Here is a 19,545-nt window from a genome sequence, read left to right on the forward strand (position 1 = left end):
GGCTTTATCGCTACAGTTTCCTTTTAAAATATAATAAAACAACATTTTATTCTACCTACGTAGCTGTCCACAACTATCCTCGTGGTCACATGTTATTCCCACATCGCTGGGGATGACAGTATCGGGACAAAGTTATTGCATTTGACACTCAATTTCGCGATCAAAAGCTGCTCAATAATGGAATTTCTGGATTGTCAAAACCAGTTGTCGCCATTTTGTATTAAAACTTCCAATATTCAATCAATATTGTAATTAAAATGAATGACGGGCGAATTATAACTTGTTTAATTAAGTTCAGTCATTCATGAATGAAATTGAATGCGTCATTCGTTCTTTTTTTTTGTTAGTTGGAAGTAAAAATTGGGGCGATTTGTGTTTGTTTTTTTTTAGGAGGTAACATTGATTGTGCGTTTTAGCTACTCATTACCTATCTTTTTATCTTGTTTAGATTAGAAAATTTATCACATCTGTCTTATTTTTCCTTCATACCTAGTTTTTAAGTAATCTTTTGAAATGAAGATCTAAGAAAGCACCCTTAACCAACGAGCATGCATGAAAAGACTGATGAAGCGAAAGAGGTATGTAAGATTTGTAGCAATTGGCAGTCTATTGTCTCTGCCTACCGCCATGGGAGATAGGCGTGAGGTTATGTATGTATTCTCCATTCTGGTTCAAAACTGAGTTTCATTAACCTTAAAAATTGAGTTACCTCCCTACTTTACACGTAATTATAACCATATTTATATCTATTGTCCTTATAAAATGCAAAACCCTTTCTTTGCACCCCAGTTCCACTAATGATGACCCGTTTTGTGCCCAAGCCTGGTATAAGCAAGATGTATTGTTTTCCATGGGACGGTTATAAAGTCTCCCTCATTTTAAATTAATATGCTACAGAGACTAATTAGACGCCTTATATTTGACCCATGGCTTTGAATGAGCCTACCAATAAATATGGCTTTATGGTGGATTTTAATTTAATGCGCTCTGGGCACTGGATTATAGAAAAATATTAATTGTGTATGCGTTTAATTACGCTGGTGTAATTAATAATTAACATGTAAATGTTATTTTTCTGATTTAATTATTTGTGGTTACTTCATTGGTTTAGGATTTATCTACTCTATACCTAAGTATTGATCCGGAGCTGCGGACTACCTAGCGGGTTTACTGGAGCTCCGGCTCGAAAAGCAAAAGTAGAAACGGGGTGGTTTTTAGTCAGTAAGAGTCTGACACTCCCCCTCGCCTCGCCCAAGGCGGGAGAAAACATTAGATGATTTTCACTCCCTTGAAAAACTTAGTACTATAAGAAACGTTAAAATATGCACCATATGTGAGTAAAAGCATACCTACATCTGTTCTGAAGTAACATTTTACAAAGGACAAAAGTATACGTCCCCTTTTAAGCTTTAAGAGCAGGAACCCTAATCGATCAAGCTATTGAAATGGGTAGTGCAATCGAGAGGCAAACACCATAGCTCCCATGGAAGTGTAACAAACAATGACAGTTTGAGTGCACAAGAGTGGTGTGAAGTATGAAAAAATGGTATACTGCATTGAAGAATAAAATGGATTTTTAAGAGACATCAGCATATAAAAATACATGAAGCCTTGAAGATTCTATAAGGCATTTTCAACTGTATTACAAAAATGTTAAGATTGAAATTCTATTGACAGCAGAGTGTAGCTTGTTGTGCTGTTTTTACCACAACATCTTAAGGGTGGTTCCATTTTACGTCTCTTTCGACCCCTACTTCAAGTATAGAAAGATAAATCTGCAAAATTTCAAGTGTGCTTCAACGTGCTTTGGATTCGAAGATGATATCGCTTTGGTGACCTTCCAGTAATTATTGTATAAGAATCCGTGTGAATTTGTCTTTGAAACGAAGATTTATTTTATTGATCATGGCTTTTTTAAGCGGGGAAAATCATCCAATTTTTTCTCGCGCTTTGGACGAGGCAAGAGGCAGTGTCAGACTCTTATTGCCTAAAACCACCAACCCAGTAAACCCGCAAGGTAGTCCGCAGCTTTGGAAGTTGGGCTTACTTGGATCCAAGCTACATGCTAAAAATGATCTGAATAAGTCTATACCAAAAGAATAAAGAAATCCCGGTAGAAAATAGAATAAAATATTCTTCGGCTTACCTAGACTAAAACAGAATATTATATGAAGTTTATAATTAATCTACATTAATTTAAACCATTTACAAACTAATTAATTCGGTTTGATCATTAAATTACCAAATTAATTAATATAATTTTGTTCAAATTCATCAAACAATACAGTAAAACGTAATCAATCACCAACTTCAAGTTATTTACGCGGCAGAATCATTAATACGCGTGCCGAAACCAGAGCGTGTAAAAAGAAAAAAAAAAACATTGTGAGTTTTGCCGCCTATTCTTGTTATTAATGTCATTTTTTCAACCGTTTGTTTGTTTGATGCGGTCGTTAGTTTATTGCAGAAGCATTATATCATGACTGTCATACTTAAAAGGGGTAGGTAGGTGTGTATTTAAGATGGATTGGCTTTTATCCATTTGTTATTTAGTGCCATTGTGATGAACGAGTCTGAAATTGCTAATATTGGACACAGTTTCAGATTAGCTGGTATTATTTCTGTTTCTAATTCCATTTCCCACTGATGCTTGGCCCGATTCAAAGTATCGATTTTCAAAACTCTTGCTCTAATGATAAATGACAGATCAGTCGATCATCTAAACAGTTAATCACCACACGTCTCTTCAATGTCACATTTTTTGTCTCGGAACTGACTCCTAGTTTTTCTCAAGCCATGATTGGTGAAGAATGTCGATAATTTCGCCGTGCATCCATCATTCATTCACTTGGCGTCGCCAGCGACCCGTGTCTCTCCTATTACGCTTTCTAACGGTATACCCTATTCTCTTACAATAATATAATCATACCTATTGTACCAAATTACATATTTTATTATAGGTAGGTAGGTAATCTCTATTAAATTCTGGCCTCATCTACATTTTTGATATGCATTCTTTTGTAAATAATGTAGGATTATAGCTTTTAGTAGGCAGAATGCATCATAACACTTAGTGTAAACCTTTGTTTAATTTCACCAGTGGTGTGGTAAGATATGATTCCGAACTCCGTTTAAAAATTGACTCAAGTTGGTAAGAATCGCATTCGCAAAATTTTTATAATAATTATCGGGAGACATACTAAATTAACTATAAAATCACGTCTTACTCACGTAAATTAATGGAGAAAAGCTCCACTAGTTTCGAGTCACAGAGGGACTTAATAGTTAATTCCTGGATAAGTCATACTTTAGTGACCACTCGACTAGTGAACCAGCCTTTCATATTTTATAATATAGTTGAAAATAATTGAAATATTGTTGTTATATCAGACTCCCCGCACTGTGTCGAATTTCAAATTACTTTTGTTTTGGTCGTTCGCAGATATTTTTTTCGATTCGGTGGCAAAAAGCGAGTAAACAAAACACCGTATCTAATTTGGCGTGCAATTTTCTGTATATACCTACCAACCTAGCTAAGTTCTTAAAATAAAGTCGTGGTTAGCATCAGCGTCCGTATTTTTTTCTGGAAATATTTATTTTTAAGTATTGGCCCACGGCACCAAGACCTAACCAAACCAAAGTGACCAAAGAATGTGTGAATGTGTTAAATCTATCTTTATCTAACAAACAGCCCATGCAGGGCACACCGCTACTGTATGCTCCACCGTGTCCTCTGGGTGGTCCTCGCAATGCCGACACCCCACAATAAAATAATTATCCAATTTGCTTAGAAGTTCAGTAGGTAAGCATATATAAACATTTTGGTGATTCATTTTTAATAATGCAGAGAAAATAACCACATTACCTACCTCAGCCTTCACATTAACTATTCAAATGTATTATCAGTAAAATCTCCCGGAATTGATGCTATCCCCTACACGTGTCACCGTGTCACGAAGGCAATGGAACAGATAAATAAAAATAACAGGATCCGGAATATGATTATCATATTTCAGACTGTCTCTGAGATGCAAATATCTTGCGAGAAAATGAATGTTGAATAAGTCAACCATTTATGCTTCCTTGCTTAGAAATCATCTCATAAGTCGCTTCTATCTGTGATTTTGCTTCTGATACTTGCTTAAGAGTAAAGCTTGTTTAGTTTATACAATTTTGACCCCAAAAATCTGTCTAGTAAGTTAAGAAATGACTTGAAAAAATTGCATTCTTGTCTCCTTCATTAAAGCAAAGACGATAAGCACGATTGCGAATTATTCTGTAGTTTTACTAAGAAAATACTAAAAACTAATTCACGGTCTAGGTTTCTGGAAGTCTAGCAATGTGGCTCGTGGAACACGTAACGTTTTGGTCCCGTTTGTATATAATAAAAAGATCTAAGATTAAGACAAGCGTTACGGTTAGTTTGGAAGTCTGAAAATCTTCGAAGGGGTCTTTTAAAGGACCTACAGTTGCATAAAACACTTGCATCCAACCGGGTCTAAAGGTCGACTTCAACCTTTTCGGAGAAAAAGGTCAAGACAAAGAAAGATAAGCCTACATGTAGGGTACTAAGTGCAGCAGATGTGCGCAGAAGTTACGTAAAATGGAGCATCCCGTTAATTCGTCCCGTTGCGGTAACACTTAGCTGTGGCAGTGTGCATGCTGCACAAAATGGGATGTCCGTTATACCGGCGGACTGATATAGATCACCGGCATTATTACACCACAGGCCCAACCTTGAATTTTTTACCGTCATACGCCACTAGCAATTTATATGCGCATGAATTGCATTTTCTTTTGCGTCGTCACTGCCTATGCGGTAAGAGATTTTAATTCCTATATCATTGATAGATTTTTTATTGCTTTCATAATTGATAGTTTCATCTCGGTAATAGTCTTCCCACGTATTATTTATAGCGTCTAACACTTTTTTCACTTGCGAATGTATGTATGTAATATTTGTAACAGGCTTTTCTGCAATCTGAAGTCGACAATCGATCTGTAGGTACAATGATTCGTTCAATATTAAGTTTCTATTGTTGGTTTGACATTTTGAACTGTATGGTTTTTTGCTTCGATCGTGCGATTTGGATCTCTTAAAATAGCACGCAATTACTATGATTGTGCCTTCTGGCAGCTGAGCTTGTATCACGACCCCAGTGGGTCTACTGTTGGTCGATATTGTCGTTGTCACCTGGTGTGGTCGGTGGCGCATGACGCCTGCGCCTGCACAGCCAGTGCCGCCATGGCGGTGTGGTGCGGCGCGCGCATTCTGCCGCTCGAACGACGCGTCTACTCCATCACTCTAGTGGTGCGTTCATGTCAATTATTATTTATTGACTAATTTACGTCAACTGCGTTGCGTGTGTGTCAACTTGTGTGTGCATTTTGTCACTGTGTGCTTGATACTGAGAATTAAGTTTGGAAATATTATAACATGTTTGGATTTCAGCGTTAATGTTAAAAATGTCGCTATCGTATCATATTCATCGTTACTTTAGTTTAAAAATGTTTCTAGTATTTTAGCTAAATAGGTAGGCGATGAAACGATGGAAATTGTGGTGTCTAAGTGTCTACTTTACTCCCAAGGATGTTTCCACCATAAAACCACTGTAATGGCACGCAAAACGCCATAAACATGACTGAAAGCGGCCAGAAGTTTAATGGCTCTGTTTGTTTCAGTGTCCATTTAAATTATAATGAAACTAGGTTTCATAGGGCACATAGAAAAAAGTAATTTGAAAAAACCTACGCATTAATCTTCAATACTTGTCAAAAGCCTTATAAACTTGTGTTCGATTAAAATCTTTTTTCTAAAGTCACGACGCTTATTATCTCAGTATCTTGAGACGAGCTTACGGAAATTTCTTCATTTATAAACTCTGTAGTATCTTCGTTCAAATCGTATTGATTGAATTATTATACAGTCAGGAACTTATTGTCCATTGTTGATGTTTTATCTTGTTCATCTCTTGAGGCTGTGGTTTGTCTTAAGTCTTCTTAGGCTCTTGTTAAGTTTTTAAAATCATCGTTTGGTACTATAGTATGGCTTTCTTTCATTTGTCTATCTGTTACTATAATTTGAGCTTTCATCACATTAACTTTATTGTAATTGTAGTTTAGAACATCTATGGGTGTTTTTTGTGCAGTGTCATCTGAACACGTTATGTTACTTACTTTTATATTTTATTGTTTATTTTACTTCCAGACAGGTAAGAATCTTATAAACTAAGTCCCACAAAACCGTTGCAATGGTAGTGTTATAAAACTTGTATCATAACTGATTACCAAGATTATTACGTGTTTCAGGAGTAAAAACAGCGTTCATTTATTAATATTAAATTGCTTTTCCACGGACTACTTGTTCTTGTGCTAACATATTTTATGTTTCTTTTATTACTGTTCACCGTACACTTACCTATAATAAGTAATTACTTGCAATATGACACGTTTCATTATAATTCCAGTTTTATCGTTTTCATTCTAATTTAGATCACCATCATTCGCTTTTAAGCCTTTCTTTTATATTCCCTTTTATATTATTTTTCGTGCATAAAACAAAACGCTTCTCATTCAGTATTGCAGTTGATTCTTTAATAAGAATTCCGACGATTCTTATCTTATATTTTTCCTAGTATCGCAACACACATATCGTAGGTTGTCACGGCATGCGAAAATACAATAATATCATCGTATTTTTCTTCGGGTTTATTAACCTTTATGCCGTTTGTTAGTTCATTGCATTTCACCATTTTAATTTCTTTAAGTGTACCTATGACTTCGTTATTTCTAGAATTCTACGCTCACATCTGTTCGGCTTTTATATGATTGGTATTAAAATGCCCATTGTTATTGTTGCTTTAGAATTCTGGTATCCAACTATTTAATACGTCATTGTGATCTTTTGAATCTTGTTGAGTGTGTGAAATGTCCTTCAAGTTAGTTGCTGTTTTTGTATTGTTTCAATCATGGTCATATGTCCCAATTAACACAACCTCTATTAACGTTAATACACATCTTATCATAGGCTATAATCAACTTAATCTAATATAAATAACTTTAATAAAAGAAAAAGCTCTACATACATGGTCATCATTACGTACAAGCTGCCAATAATTACTGCTCTTAACTCAAGTGAGAAAGGCTACATAAAATTAGCATTTATTATGCATGTATTAAAATAGATAATGCTATGATCGTCGAACGATATTATCGCTACACCATTTAAGGTATAAAAGCTTGGAGCGAGTTCTTCAATAATTGAAGATTTTACTTGTAAAATGGTAACGTTTTTATTCAATAAGCAGGTATTGGGTCCATCAGGCGGGCTTTATCGATAAGTAGATTTGACGGCCCTTCGTGTTGAGGAAATAGAGCGCAAAATGAGATTTTTTCCGATACCGACGGATAAGCTGCCGGCCGGGTCGCCGCTCGAGGCGTGAAATCTTAGGGCACGAACACGACTATGGACAAATCTATGTGATTATTCAACATTTTACCCTCAAGTTGCAACAGACGAACTATTCTATGAGAATGTGGTAAAAATGTTCTTGTCTGCATGTAAGTACCTAGGTAGGTCTGACTATTCTACCTAGTAGATGATTATACCTACTATGACTGGGGTTCTCAACTATTTTCTGTTATACTTTTATAATTCTTCATATGTTAGGGACTTCTATTACTTTTTTCATGTAGTCCAACACAAAAGTTTACTAGAGTTTCTATTATCTGCAAATATACACATAACATCAATCTTTGGTCTTTGATCACACTCATTTTAGTTTAAATTAGGTATTTCAAATCATAACTTAAGTAATAGAAAGATGAGAAATAAATTTTCTCACAGTCCTAAGAAATAACCTTTAAAACTGTTCAATAACCTATTGGAACTGTATCAAATTATCCCTAAAACGATAACCTTGTCAAAATTGCGTATTAAGTTCGTTGAGAAATGGGAATATTAAATAGTAGTTACTTCTCTTCGGTTTCAATTTATCCAGAAATTTCAATTTAGACAAAGATTCTTTTTTGTCTTTTACATAATTTGGACTCCCGTATTACTCATTTGGATGACATAAAATATCTTCTTTGTTCATTGTTTAGGATATCCTATTACTTGTCCATCGATGTCTTCTTTAGCTTGCTATTCTCATATTTTACGATAATTAAAGCCAATGCCCCTTTACCTAGTGAGGAGTCACGAGGTATCATACAATTTCTTTACAAAAAACTCTATTACTAGGAGAGGTTTTTGAGAATTTTTGAGAAAGTAGAGTTAGAGGAGATACAAGGGTATTTAATACTCTCACGCCCAAAAACAGCTTTACGTACAGAAAGTTTATTAGAAATAGATCATAGCCGTAACTAACCAACGGGATAAACGCTTGTCGTTACAAATATCAAGAAATGCCATTGATTTAATGGCTGCAGTAAGGAACTCAGACAGTTTTCTAATAAGTACCTATTCAATTCTAAGGAGCCTTATTTATTTGCTTTCACTAGCGGTTTATCAGGCATTCGCGATATACGAGCTGAAGGGTCCCGAGCCCTAAATATCTGGTTAATAGCAGTGAAATCGAGTGTCCGATGCTTAGTAGAAGTACAGTCGGATTAAATGAATAGTGTATCAGGTAGCTAACACATTTCAAGTGTGATCTGAAATTTGTGAGTAGTGAAGTTTGTGTTATCTTACATGTGGTTATTGATAACGAAACTGATACTAAATCTAAAAGCGGGGCACCAGAAATCCTTATAATTACGGTATCAAAATAAAATACTTATTATTTTGCTTCACCGGTGACCTAAGTTGACAGAGGATTTGCCTTCTAAAGTTTTCTGTCAGCAGTCAAATGCCTAAGGTTTAGATTTTGTTATCTGGCGAGAAGTTTTCACATTTTACAATTTGATTGTAATGCCAAGTATCAATATTTTTAATCGTACCTATACTGAACTTGTTCCAGTGTACAGTTTTCACAAATAATTCAATATCGAATTAGCATTAGTAGAAAGCTCGTACAAGTCTGAAGTCCGGTCACGACAACACTGTATTAATATAATTTAGTTAAACATTACCGTGGACTGAGTCTACATTGGATTTTCACTTGCCACTCAATTTGTAGACTGTCGTAATGTATTAGGTAAACTAAAACCATTTTATTATCATCAAAAGCATTAGACTAATCTGATCATCTCAACAAACTATTCGTTAACCGAAAGACGTAAAGATTTTAATAAATCTATCCCTTATTTGCTATAGCATAGTGTATGATTTGCTGCGATAGTGTAGCCTAGCTAATGGCTTGTTTGCATCACGCTAGTATTTTAGTCCAGTAGCGAGTTCATAGTAGGTAGCTCTCTCTCGCTACTATCCCAAAATCGAAGCGGGAAAGAACTACTAAGTACTCGCTACTCGACTAACGTGCTACCGTAGTGCAAACAAGGCATTAGAGTAGCCCTTGGCAGGCATCTTGTGGATCGCAATTAGGTTAAAGAATATATAGACTATCTTGCTGCTCATTGTGTGATGATTGGTCGTGGTTTTTGGACACACTCGAAGCCAACAATCCTTCAATCAGTATTCTAATTCTGTTTAATTTTTGATTAGGGAATTAAAATTGTTTGTACGTAGGTTACTTATATAAAATTAACCGTACGTAGGTAATATTAATCTCATCTTGTAGCCGAACTATCTCCTGTTATTAATCAACTCAATAAATATTAATGATACAGTTAAAAAATTCAATAAATATTAATGACACAGTCAAAAATTAATCGAAAGCATCAATTCAGTGTTCATTCATGATTGGGAACGTAAAATATTCAGCTCAGTTGTTAGTCGTTGTCTAGTCACGCAATGTAAATGTCGTGAATAATTGATCGCGTTACAATACACAATGTTTATATAGCCCCAAGTTCATGTAGATAATAGTTTAATCAAGAAACTAAACACTAACTTTAAGGGCTTTGGAGTTAAGGATAGTCCTAAAGTTTGTATAAGGCTGATTGACAACGACGTAATTAAAATTGACAATGGAGTGTCACAGGGCAATGGTTAATTACTCTTTGTGAGAAAAAAAAGTGTTATGTTAGAATCATTCTGAACTTATGAACTGATCTGAACTGACCTTTTGTAGTCTCGGGATCATGGCATTTTATATCGTGGTGTCTTGCTGCACACTGTGTGAATAAGTGATTCTTTTTTTATTCATCGTCTTATTAAACGCGAACGCAAGTGATACATTTCATTGAAAAACTGTCAACTGGCTTCGCTAATGTAGTATTAAGAAAACGACAGTTTCTTTCTAATGACCCTATCATAATTATCTGCTAATGTTTATTTTTTGTTAATTACAGATAGAACCAAACACAGCATTCTTGCGAGCGGCGCGCGCCGGTCAGCTCGACACAGTCGTCGATCTTCTAGACTCAGGCGCCGTCAAGGACATAAACACATGCAATTCGGTAAGCTTACTTGAGTCTTTAAGTAAATTATTTAATAGCAGTATGATGACGAACTATCAATTTGAACTTTTGAAGTGAGCTCGATCTCATTCTTATTGGTCGAGGTTATTCTTACAACCAATGACATGGCGGACCGCGATCTTTTAAATTAAAAGAACAGCCTAGCTGATCATCTTCTGCTGCTTAATATCATGTAATTTCTACATACAATACAACATTTAGCCGTTGATTCTAATCTTCTATGTTATTTCAAATTCTCTAACCAATTTTGTGCATACCGATGCTCCAATTTGAAACTTCCTTCTTAATCTACGCATAGGACTGTTATTTTTTGAGTCAATACTATAATTTTTATCAAGTCTTTAGCTCTTTAGCTCAACACAGTCCATATTTCAGCATCTCCCGCTTAGGGAGGTGTAACGTCACCTCCGTTTACTGCAAATAATATGGCATTTTCTAAATATACCATCGTTAACTATTAAATAAGCAGTTGTACATGTTTATCTAGAAATTCTAGATAATTATCGCCACTGTCGAGTGTCGCGTCTTGCTTTAATACTCGTATTTATGTTTTATGATCATAATCATACTGACTTGTTCTAATAGACTATAAGGGTTTAATTATAAGGAACTTGTCTTTCCCCGTAAATTTCACACATCATTAGAAAATTCCTTCCTTCCTTCTTTGTGTTGGTTTTCTTAATTGGGATTAAGGACCAGAACTCCAAAACTCTTCTTGTAAGATTTGCCCCACACAAGGATTTTCTCCTATATCATGTGTTTGTTTACAAACATACAAGTTCACATACACATGACACCCAGACCTAAAACAACAATTTGTGGATCACACAAAGAGTTGCTCCGTGCACGAATCGATCCCTGCTACACGTTGCGCGGTTGCCCTGCCACCGCACCAACCGTGCAGTCAGACTTATCTAGAATGTTATGGATCTCATCCAAAAAAGGTTCTTTAGGACATATGGTAGGTAATGCATGTAAAATTCTGATACCATTAAATTTCAAGCGGTTAAGACTTAGTCCCGACCCTAACCTACTTAAGAGCAGGCCAGGAGAAAGTTCAGCACTAAATGCTTAGATTGTCCGCTTCCTTTCTGCAATCAATTTTCTATAAACTCCTTAATTAATATCCCACAATTTTACCGACTTCAATGCGGTGTTTTCATGTTTGTGTTTACTGTTGATCCTGGCTTACAGGAAATGCAGCGATTTTGGGAGGTCGTAGCGGGCTTGTCCCATTTAAAAACCCCACAATTTTACGGAAATATAGCGCGGTTTAAACTAAAATATAAATGAAAACGGAAAACCGGTTATTGGCTGTATGTGATAAACTGCAGTTTCTTAGAGAAAGGTGGGTGAATAACAAAGTTAATTTATCCGGCCATTTCTTGACATATCGCGGATAATTTACATTACTGAGCGCAATTCAAGGTCTCTCGAGATTCTAAAACCGTGTTACCACTTTAATCTCTCAGGAGTTGATTGTTGCAACGGTAACGACGCAAATTGAATGAAATGCGCACACGCATTTAACGCGGTACGCTACACAACAGTAGCTGCGTTCAGGGTTGGCGGAAGTTTGTTAAATAAATTGGCTTCGATGGGAAATTGAAATTTGATTGGACTGTTGATTGTAATGAAGTTCTATGGAGTATTTTTTAATAGGTTTCTTTTATTTATTTGTGGACCAATATTGATTCATGACTGTAATCATTTGTTAATATCGAACATAATAATGATGTACTGAACAAATGTATATTAAAAATAAAGAATTGATTAAGATGAAAATGAAGAAAATTCGCTAACTAGTCTAACCTAACATAACCTAAAGAGATAGGGTTAGCAGATTCTGGAGCTGCGGACTACCTACCGCGTTTACCGGGGCTACCGGCTCGAAAAGCAGAAGTCGGAACGGGGTGGTTTTTAGTCAGTAATAGTCTGACACTGCATCCCGCCTCGCCCAAGACAGGAGAAGTCATTGTATGATTTTTCCCCCTCAAAAAAGGGTCCTTCAAAATCTGTCTTCAAACACATATGAAGCAAAATGGCAGTCACATTCGCCAACCCTGTTCTCTGCCCATGGCATCAGATACACAGTGACATATTGAGGACATCCTGGCAGGTGGGGTAATCATCATCATAAAAATAGATAACAAACTATGTATTTTATTGCATCTATTCACATTCGCATTATACATTTCACGGTCGACATTACAGTGGTTTTACAAACGAGCCCACTTTTTGTTGAGGCCTTATGTCATAGGCCGAACAATATGTTATCTGTGGGCTGTTGGCTGTTCATGGAAATACCTTTGCGTTTGCAAAAATGGCGCGGAAAATAAATGCGTTTGTTTATTGTTTGAAGGTTATAAATTGGTGTGAAATGTTAGTTATGGTCGTTTTGGTAAATGGTTACCATTACTACGTTTGTTTAAATGGTGACTTACTTGACTTACTTGACTTAAGGTCCTATGACCCCTAGATGGGGCAGAGGGCGTCGACAGAGGTCCTCCATCTCGATCGGTCTTGAGCTTCCCGCTTCACCTCGCTCCACGTCATGCCGATGCCCGCCGCTTCCGCCACTACAGTACGTCGCCAGGTTTGCCGAGGACGGCCACGCTTCCTTTTCCCCTGGGGATTCCACTCTAATGCTTGTTTAGGAATGTGGTCGGGGCCTCTTCGGAGAGTATGGCCAATCCATCCCCACTTGCGGCGTTTTATTTGGCGATCGATAGGACTTTCGTGGCATTTCTCCAACAGGTCTAAGTTGGAGATGGTCTCGGGCCAGTAAATACCGAGAATGCGACGCAAACATCGGTTAACGAAGACCTGGATTTGGCGGGAGATGTCCTTTGTCACCTTCCACGTCTCGCACCCGTATAGCAGCACCGATTTGACATTGGACCCGAAGATCTTAAGCTTGATCCTTCGGGTCAGTTTTCGGGACTGCCAGACCGGTCTCAACTGCGCGAAAGTTGCTCGAGCTTTGGCGATCCGTGAGGCGATGTCCTCCTCACTTCCTCCAGTTTCCGACACGACGCTCCCGAGGTATGTGAATTTGTGGACGCGCTCCACTGCCTCTGTGCCAATCAGCAACGGTGAATTATTCTTCACGCCAGATCTTATTTCTTTGGTCTTCCGGGTATTAATTTTAAGCCCTGTTTTTGCTGCCTCCTGTCGCAAATCGTCCAACTTAGCTTGCATGTCGGCATGGGTGTGACTCAGCAGGCAAAGATCGTCGGCATAGTCCAGGTCTTCTAATGTGTTGGACAGTCCCCATTCTATCCCGCGGCGCCGTTTATCTGTGATGCGAAGCATAATTCCGTCCAGGACGACCAGAAAAAGCAGAGGTGACAGAAGGCAGCCTTGGCGGACACCTGCGTGCACCGCTATGTCTTCCGAAATGAGACCGTTGTGAGTTACTCTACAGGAGTACTTTCTGTAGATACTTTCCAACAGGCGGACAATCTTCGGTGGCACTCCAATTTCTAGTAGACGAGACCAGATGCTTGGCCACTTCAACGTATCAAAGGCTTTTTCGAAGTCAACAAATGTGAGGTAAATCTCTCTCTGCCATTCTGATGCCTGTTCCAGTATGATACGAAGAGTGTTGATCTGGTCCGTACACGAGCGGCTCGATCGGAAACCAGCCTGTTCCCTGCGGAGGAGAGGGTCCACGGCCCTTGCCAGTCTGTCCAGGATGATCTTGCAGAAAACCTTAGCAGGAATCGAGAGCAATGTGATGCCTCTCCAGTTGTCACACATACTAAGGTCTCCTTTCTTAGGTACTGTAATAACAAGGCCTTTGTTCCAGTCATCCGGTAGCTCCTCCGAAGTCCAAATTTTCTCGATTAGAGGCGTCAGAACATCGACAGCGGAAGGTAAGTCTGCTTGTAGCATCTCCGCAGTGATGAGGTCGAGTCCTGGTGCTTTGCCTGTCTTCAGAGAATGGATTGCTTTAGCTACTTCCAAGGCTGAAGGTGGGTCTACATTAATATCGAGCAGCTGTGGTGGTGGGGAATTAAAATGAAGTTCGCCAGGTGTTGATGTCGTAGGTAACCGGAAGACCTCTACAAAGTGCTGATGCCAGCGTGCCAGCTGCCCCTCTGGTGTCACAATGAGTTGCCCATCTTTAGCTTTCAGCGGCTTTTTTCTCCTGGACTTACTGCCACCCGCCAAGGATTTTGTAGCTTTATATAGCTCCTTTAAGTTGCCTGTGTTTGCAGCGTGTTGAGCACGATCTGCAATACCGTCAGCCCACTGCCTCCTATCCTTGCGGGTACTGCGATAGATTTCTTTGCGCTTTTGACGGTATTGCACGTTAAGTTCGGCTCGAACAGCGTCATCATGGGCTTCGAGGCGTCTCAGGTGAAGTCTCCGTCTGTCTTCTATCAGGTCCCATGTACGTTGTGACATCCAGTCCTCCTTTGAGTGAGTGCTCTTACGCCCTAAAACGATGGAGCTGGTCTCTGTATAGGCCACTTTGATCCGATTCCACTCCTCGTCCAATGAGTTAGTAGCCGTGTCGAGTGTGGCAAAACGATTGCGCAATTCAAGTTGGAATGATTTGCGCGTTTCTGGATCGTTTAATTTGCCCACCTCAAATCTCTTCCCAACCCTGCCAGGTCCTCCAGCTGCGCGGGCCACCGCGACCTTAAGCCGAACTTCAGCAACAACCAGGTGGTGATCGCTGTCAATATCGGCTCCCCTACGGTTGCGGACATCTAGCAATGAGGAGCGCCATTTGGAGCTGATGGCTAGGTGGTCGATTTGGTTCTTCGTGGTGCCATCGGGTGAATTCCACGTGTATTTGTGGTGGTCGCCATGAATAAATAATGTCCCTCCGATGGTCAGATCATGGTTCTGGCAAAACTCGACAAATCGCTCACCATTCTCATTACACACCCCAAGTCCGTGTGTACCCATATGCCGCGTGCGGTTAGTGTTGTCGCTGCCAACCTTTGCGTTTAGGTCCCCCATGACGACGACAATGTCCTGTTTCTTTATTTTCTTAATGGTAGCATTCAGAGCATTGTAGAAGTCATCCTTGGTATCCTCTGTTGCTGCATTAGTTGGGGCATAGCACTGGATAACTGAAATTTTGCGGACGTTTGAGTTAAATCGAGCGTATATGATCCGGTCCGAGATCGGTTTCCAATCCAAAAGGCTTTTCCTAGCTGCATTTGAAAGTAGGAACCCTACTCCATGTTCACGCACCTCTTCCTCACTCTCTTTACCTGAATACAGCAAGGTCAAACCCCCGGATGTTCTCAGGTCCCCGAAACCATTTCTTCTAACTTCACTCAGTCCGAGTATCTGCAGATTGTATCTAAGCATCACTGCTTCTGCCTGGGCTAGTCTGCTGTCATCGACAAGCGTTCGCACATTCCAAATAGCAATTCGTGTCCGTTTTTTCATGCCAAAAGTCGTTGGTAAGTGATCGGTCCGGTTTATCTCTGTGTCAGTTTCTTTAATCGATGATTGTCGGGCAAGCAGGTGATTAGCCCACTGTGCCTTAATCCGCTAGCGGGGCTGCCGCTTCAGAGCCTGCGGATATGCTCAGTTTTGTGTCGGGTTTCCTCCCTAGTGAGTCGATTCTGTTTTAAGGCGCAGAATACTCGCCTTGCGCCCTGCATCCGTTAGCTCAGCTGCAACTCGAGGTGGCGGTCGCGCGGCGGCGTTTTGCAGCAGGTCCCAGGGAGGACGGCGAGGACGTGGATGACGCGGTGCTAGGGCTCTGCTTGTTAGTATCCGCCACGAGTACAGCAGAAGGCATCTTTTTTAAGGCAATGCTGATCTCACTAACAGCGATTCCCACCAAACCTTACCCTAGCTTCCCCCCTAAAATGTTTAAATGGTAAAGAAGTATAAATACTCAATTTAGGCGTTATAGTCAGTAGTCATAATTATCTTTACTCCAGAGATTAGCCGATTAGCCGTTTTAATTTAACATACTTAAATATTCAGTTAGATTAAGTACCTAAGTACCTATATATTTTTCAGTAAAACTTTCAATCTAGTGGAAATATTAAAGTAGTGGTAGTAACTTAAGTGCTTTAGTATTTATTTTATAGTTATAGTTAATAGAGCGGTTTCTCTTTATTAAGCGATAAACGATCGAAGTTCTAGATTTTCATTATCGGAATAGAAACTAAAGTGAACGAAATATATTTATTTCCAGTAAAAGCTTTCATTTTGTTCGAGACAAAACTAATGGGGCAGTTTCTAAGAGCCGCAATATTTGCAGAGAAAGAGGTTATTAAACCTACTACGGCCCGTTCATTAATCACGTGAGGTCTTTGTAGTATTTTTGAAATAATATAAAACAAGAAAAAGAATAACGTCAAGAAAAAATACCAACTACGATTAAAAAGCGGGTTACCGGGGCTCCGGCTCGAAAAGCAGGAGTAGGAACGCGGTGGTTTTTAGGAGACTGTCACCCCCATCTCGCCACGTTCAAGGCGAGAAAAGTCATTGGATGATAGTCCCCCTCAAATCGTCCCCCCCTCGCTTTTTGCAGAGCTTATAACTTCAATATAATACAATCATGATTAATAACAACCTGGTAAAAGATTTTAGGAGGGACCTAAAAATAAAGTAGGTACGCACGAAAAAATTAATAACGAAAACTTATAATATAAACAAAGTAAATGAACCGTATCGAGCATCGAACCTGTAATTAAAAATAATATCAATATTATCCATTGTCACCGAAACGGCCTTCGCTTGAATCTGTTACGCTCCAATGGGGAACTAAGGATCGCTTTACACTTGCGATTGCGATCGACGACAACTAATCCCATCGCGAAATTGAGCGTAATCGATATGGTAAAATATCTTTTTTGTTTTAACGCGGTACCGATGATGATATAATGGTTGCTAAGGAAGCTCGTCTTCAATTTGGGTAGCTAGTCAATGTACACTTTTAACAAGTCATGTGTTACGTAGAGCCACTAATGTCCAAATCGTGTAATAAAAAATTAGGTGTATTCATTTCATACGGTTTTTTTCTGTTATGGTAAAGTTAGCATTTCGTTCCAATAAAAGAACATAATACTGTTAACTAGAGCGAAAAATATTACGATCATGATGATGTTATGATTGGGCTTGATTGTAAATGATAAAATCAAAATTAATATGTTTACGTTATACTGTACCAGGCTCCAATTAAAATGACACGCGTTCTTGATCGACCTTCCTGTATCTATGCTCTTTAGTTAACAAAACAGATATTATATTTGGACTACACATTAGTAACGCCAGTTAGGAAGAGATAAAGGCCCATTTACCTAATCACCGTAGTACGTGCGAAGAGACAAGAGACCTAATACGATACTAGCGCCACCCGCCAACCCAATTTTAAAAAGAATTGTCTCGATCGGAACCACTTCACTATAAGCACTTATGTAACAGACTAGTATTGAAACCTTGAACGTGTCCCCCTTCTGTCAACGAACATCAAGCATCCAGACTACCTGATTGGATGACACGCTGACTGACAGTTCCGCATACACAATTACTGCACACGATTCGCTCAATAACACTGCTCGTAGCGAAGTTTTGCACGCAAATTGAATCGCTCCGGTTTGGAAAAAAATTGGCGTTCTATTTGAAAAACTATGAATACGTAATTACTTTTCATACAGTTATAGATTATGATTATAAAATTATCCATGAATTGGTTTTTGGTTTCGTCCGTTTTTGGGATTCTTGCAGGCTGATACGAAAACCTACAAAACAAGAGTTTCAAGTACATTGCCAGCTCTACGTTTTTATTTTTGGCATTGTCAGACTTTTGGGGACGTGAGTGGCGTGTTGGGCATCCAATTTTATCAATACTCTAGGAAAGATTTTATAAAAAAAATCCTTAGTTCTACCTTCTTTCCCATCAAATAATTATATTCATTAAGCAGTATAAAGGCACCTATTTCTTATTAGCACAAAGCCGACTGTTCCAATTAATGGTGTGGTGAGAAGTGACGGCTAGAGGGTAGCACTGTAGCAGGCTAATTTCCGGACAGTCAGAAAGTAGCGCAACCTATTCTTCTTGCAATTGTGTGGTATGTTTGTATTTACATTTCTAATTGTTACTAGACGTTTGTGAATGCCAATTAAAATCTTACAGCTAATGTTTTATTCGCATAAGAAATGCTCAAGTCCCACCGGGACACACCCGTGAATATGAGTCCCAGTGTAACTTGAAACTAGTAGAGCTTTTCTCGAATTGTTCACTAGCTACTTCCGCCCAGTTTCACTCGCTCTGTTCGGCTCCTATTGACCGTAGCGTTTGACATAAAATTTTCGTTTTGAAACGAATAAACAAACGTTTTAAATCGTACCATTAACAATCTGTATGACTGTTTTAGGACGAATCCTGCCGAAACGCCTTTCACAATTTATCTAGCAGCAATCTCGCTGTAATTACCTATTGTGTTGTTGCTACTCAGCATGTATTAGCATTTATCTTAGACCATTGTTCCTACCAGACTGAAAACCTGTTTTTCATAATATCCTGTACAAGTGAGGAATTGGGTAGCATATCTTAGTGGGTATTGGTACTATAATAACTTGGCGGGATTTCTAAGTTTTGCTTAAAAAGATTCTAAAGTAAGTGCTTTATGAAACATTTACCCCAATTTTAGCCATGATCGTCCCACTGCAGGGTAAAGGCCTACCCACCTACTTTCCACTCCTCTCCGTTTAAAGCTTTGATGAAACATTGCAAATATTTTATTTATCTGTTGGAATATCGGAGCCCTATGGTACTCTACTCTTCCTGACGCTGTCCTAGTTTATTGTAGTTTATATTACTAAATAAGGGACTACACATTTCATAAGGACCGCGCAGTGTTCTTTGTTATACCTGAACTTTTAATATACAATCTCCATCTCGCATGTCCGACGCGCGACGTTGAGATAAATCCCTCTTATGTAGAGGATATCCACGCAATACGGAGCTGCAATGGGTACCTAGCGTATTTGGCGAGGCTCCGGCTCGAGAAGCAGGAGTAAGAACGGGGTGGTTTTTAGTCAGTAAGAGTCTGACCTTCCCTCTCGCCTCGCCCA

At 38.8% G+C, this 19,545-nt stretch overlaps 1 protein-coding gene across 7 annotated transcripts in view; it reads left to right on the forward strand.

The window, feature by feature from the left end:
* The window catches only part of LOC118280717 (ankyrin-3), a 133,345-nt gene that overhangs the window by 32,048 nt on the left and 81,752 nt on the right, over positions 1-19,545 (forward strand). For 5 of the 7 annotated variants that reach the window (XM_050699402.1, XM_035601040.2, XM_050699401.1 and 2 more), the window contains exon 2: positions 10,354-10,461. In XM_050699402.1, the coding sequence (XP_050555359.1) occupies positions 10,354-10,461 (108 nt within the window). Of the gene's footprint in view, positions 1-5,168; positions 5,312-10,353; positions 10,462-19,545 lie in introns of those variants that run through there. The other 2 variants (XM_050699403.1, XM_050699404.1) reach the window with 1 other exon arrangement.

The sequence above is a fragment of the Spodoptera frugiperda genome, chromosome 16 (assembly GCF_023101765.2).
Source record: "Spodoptera frugiperda isolate SF20-4 chromosome 16, AGI-APGP_CSIRO_Sfru_2.0, whole genome shotgun sequence".
NCBI lineage: Eukaryota > Metazoa > Arthropoda > Insecta > Lepidoptera > Noctuidae > Spodoptera > Spodoptera frugiperda.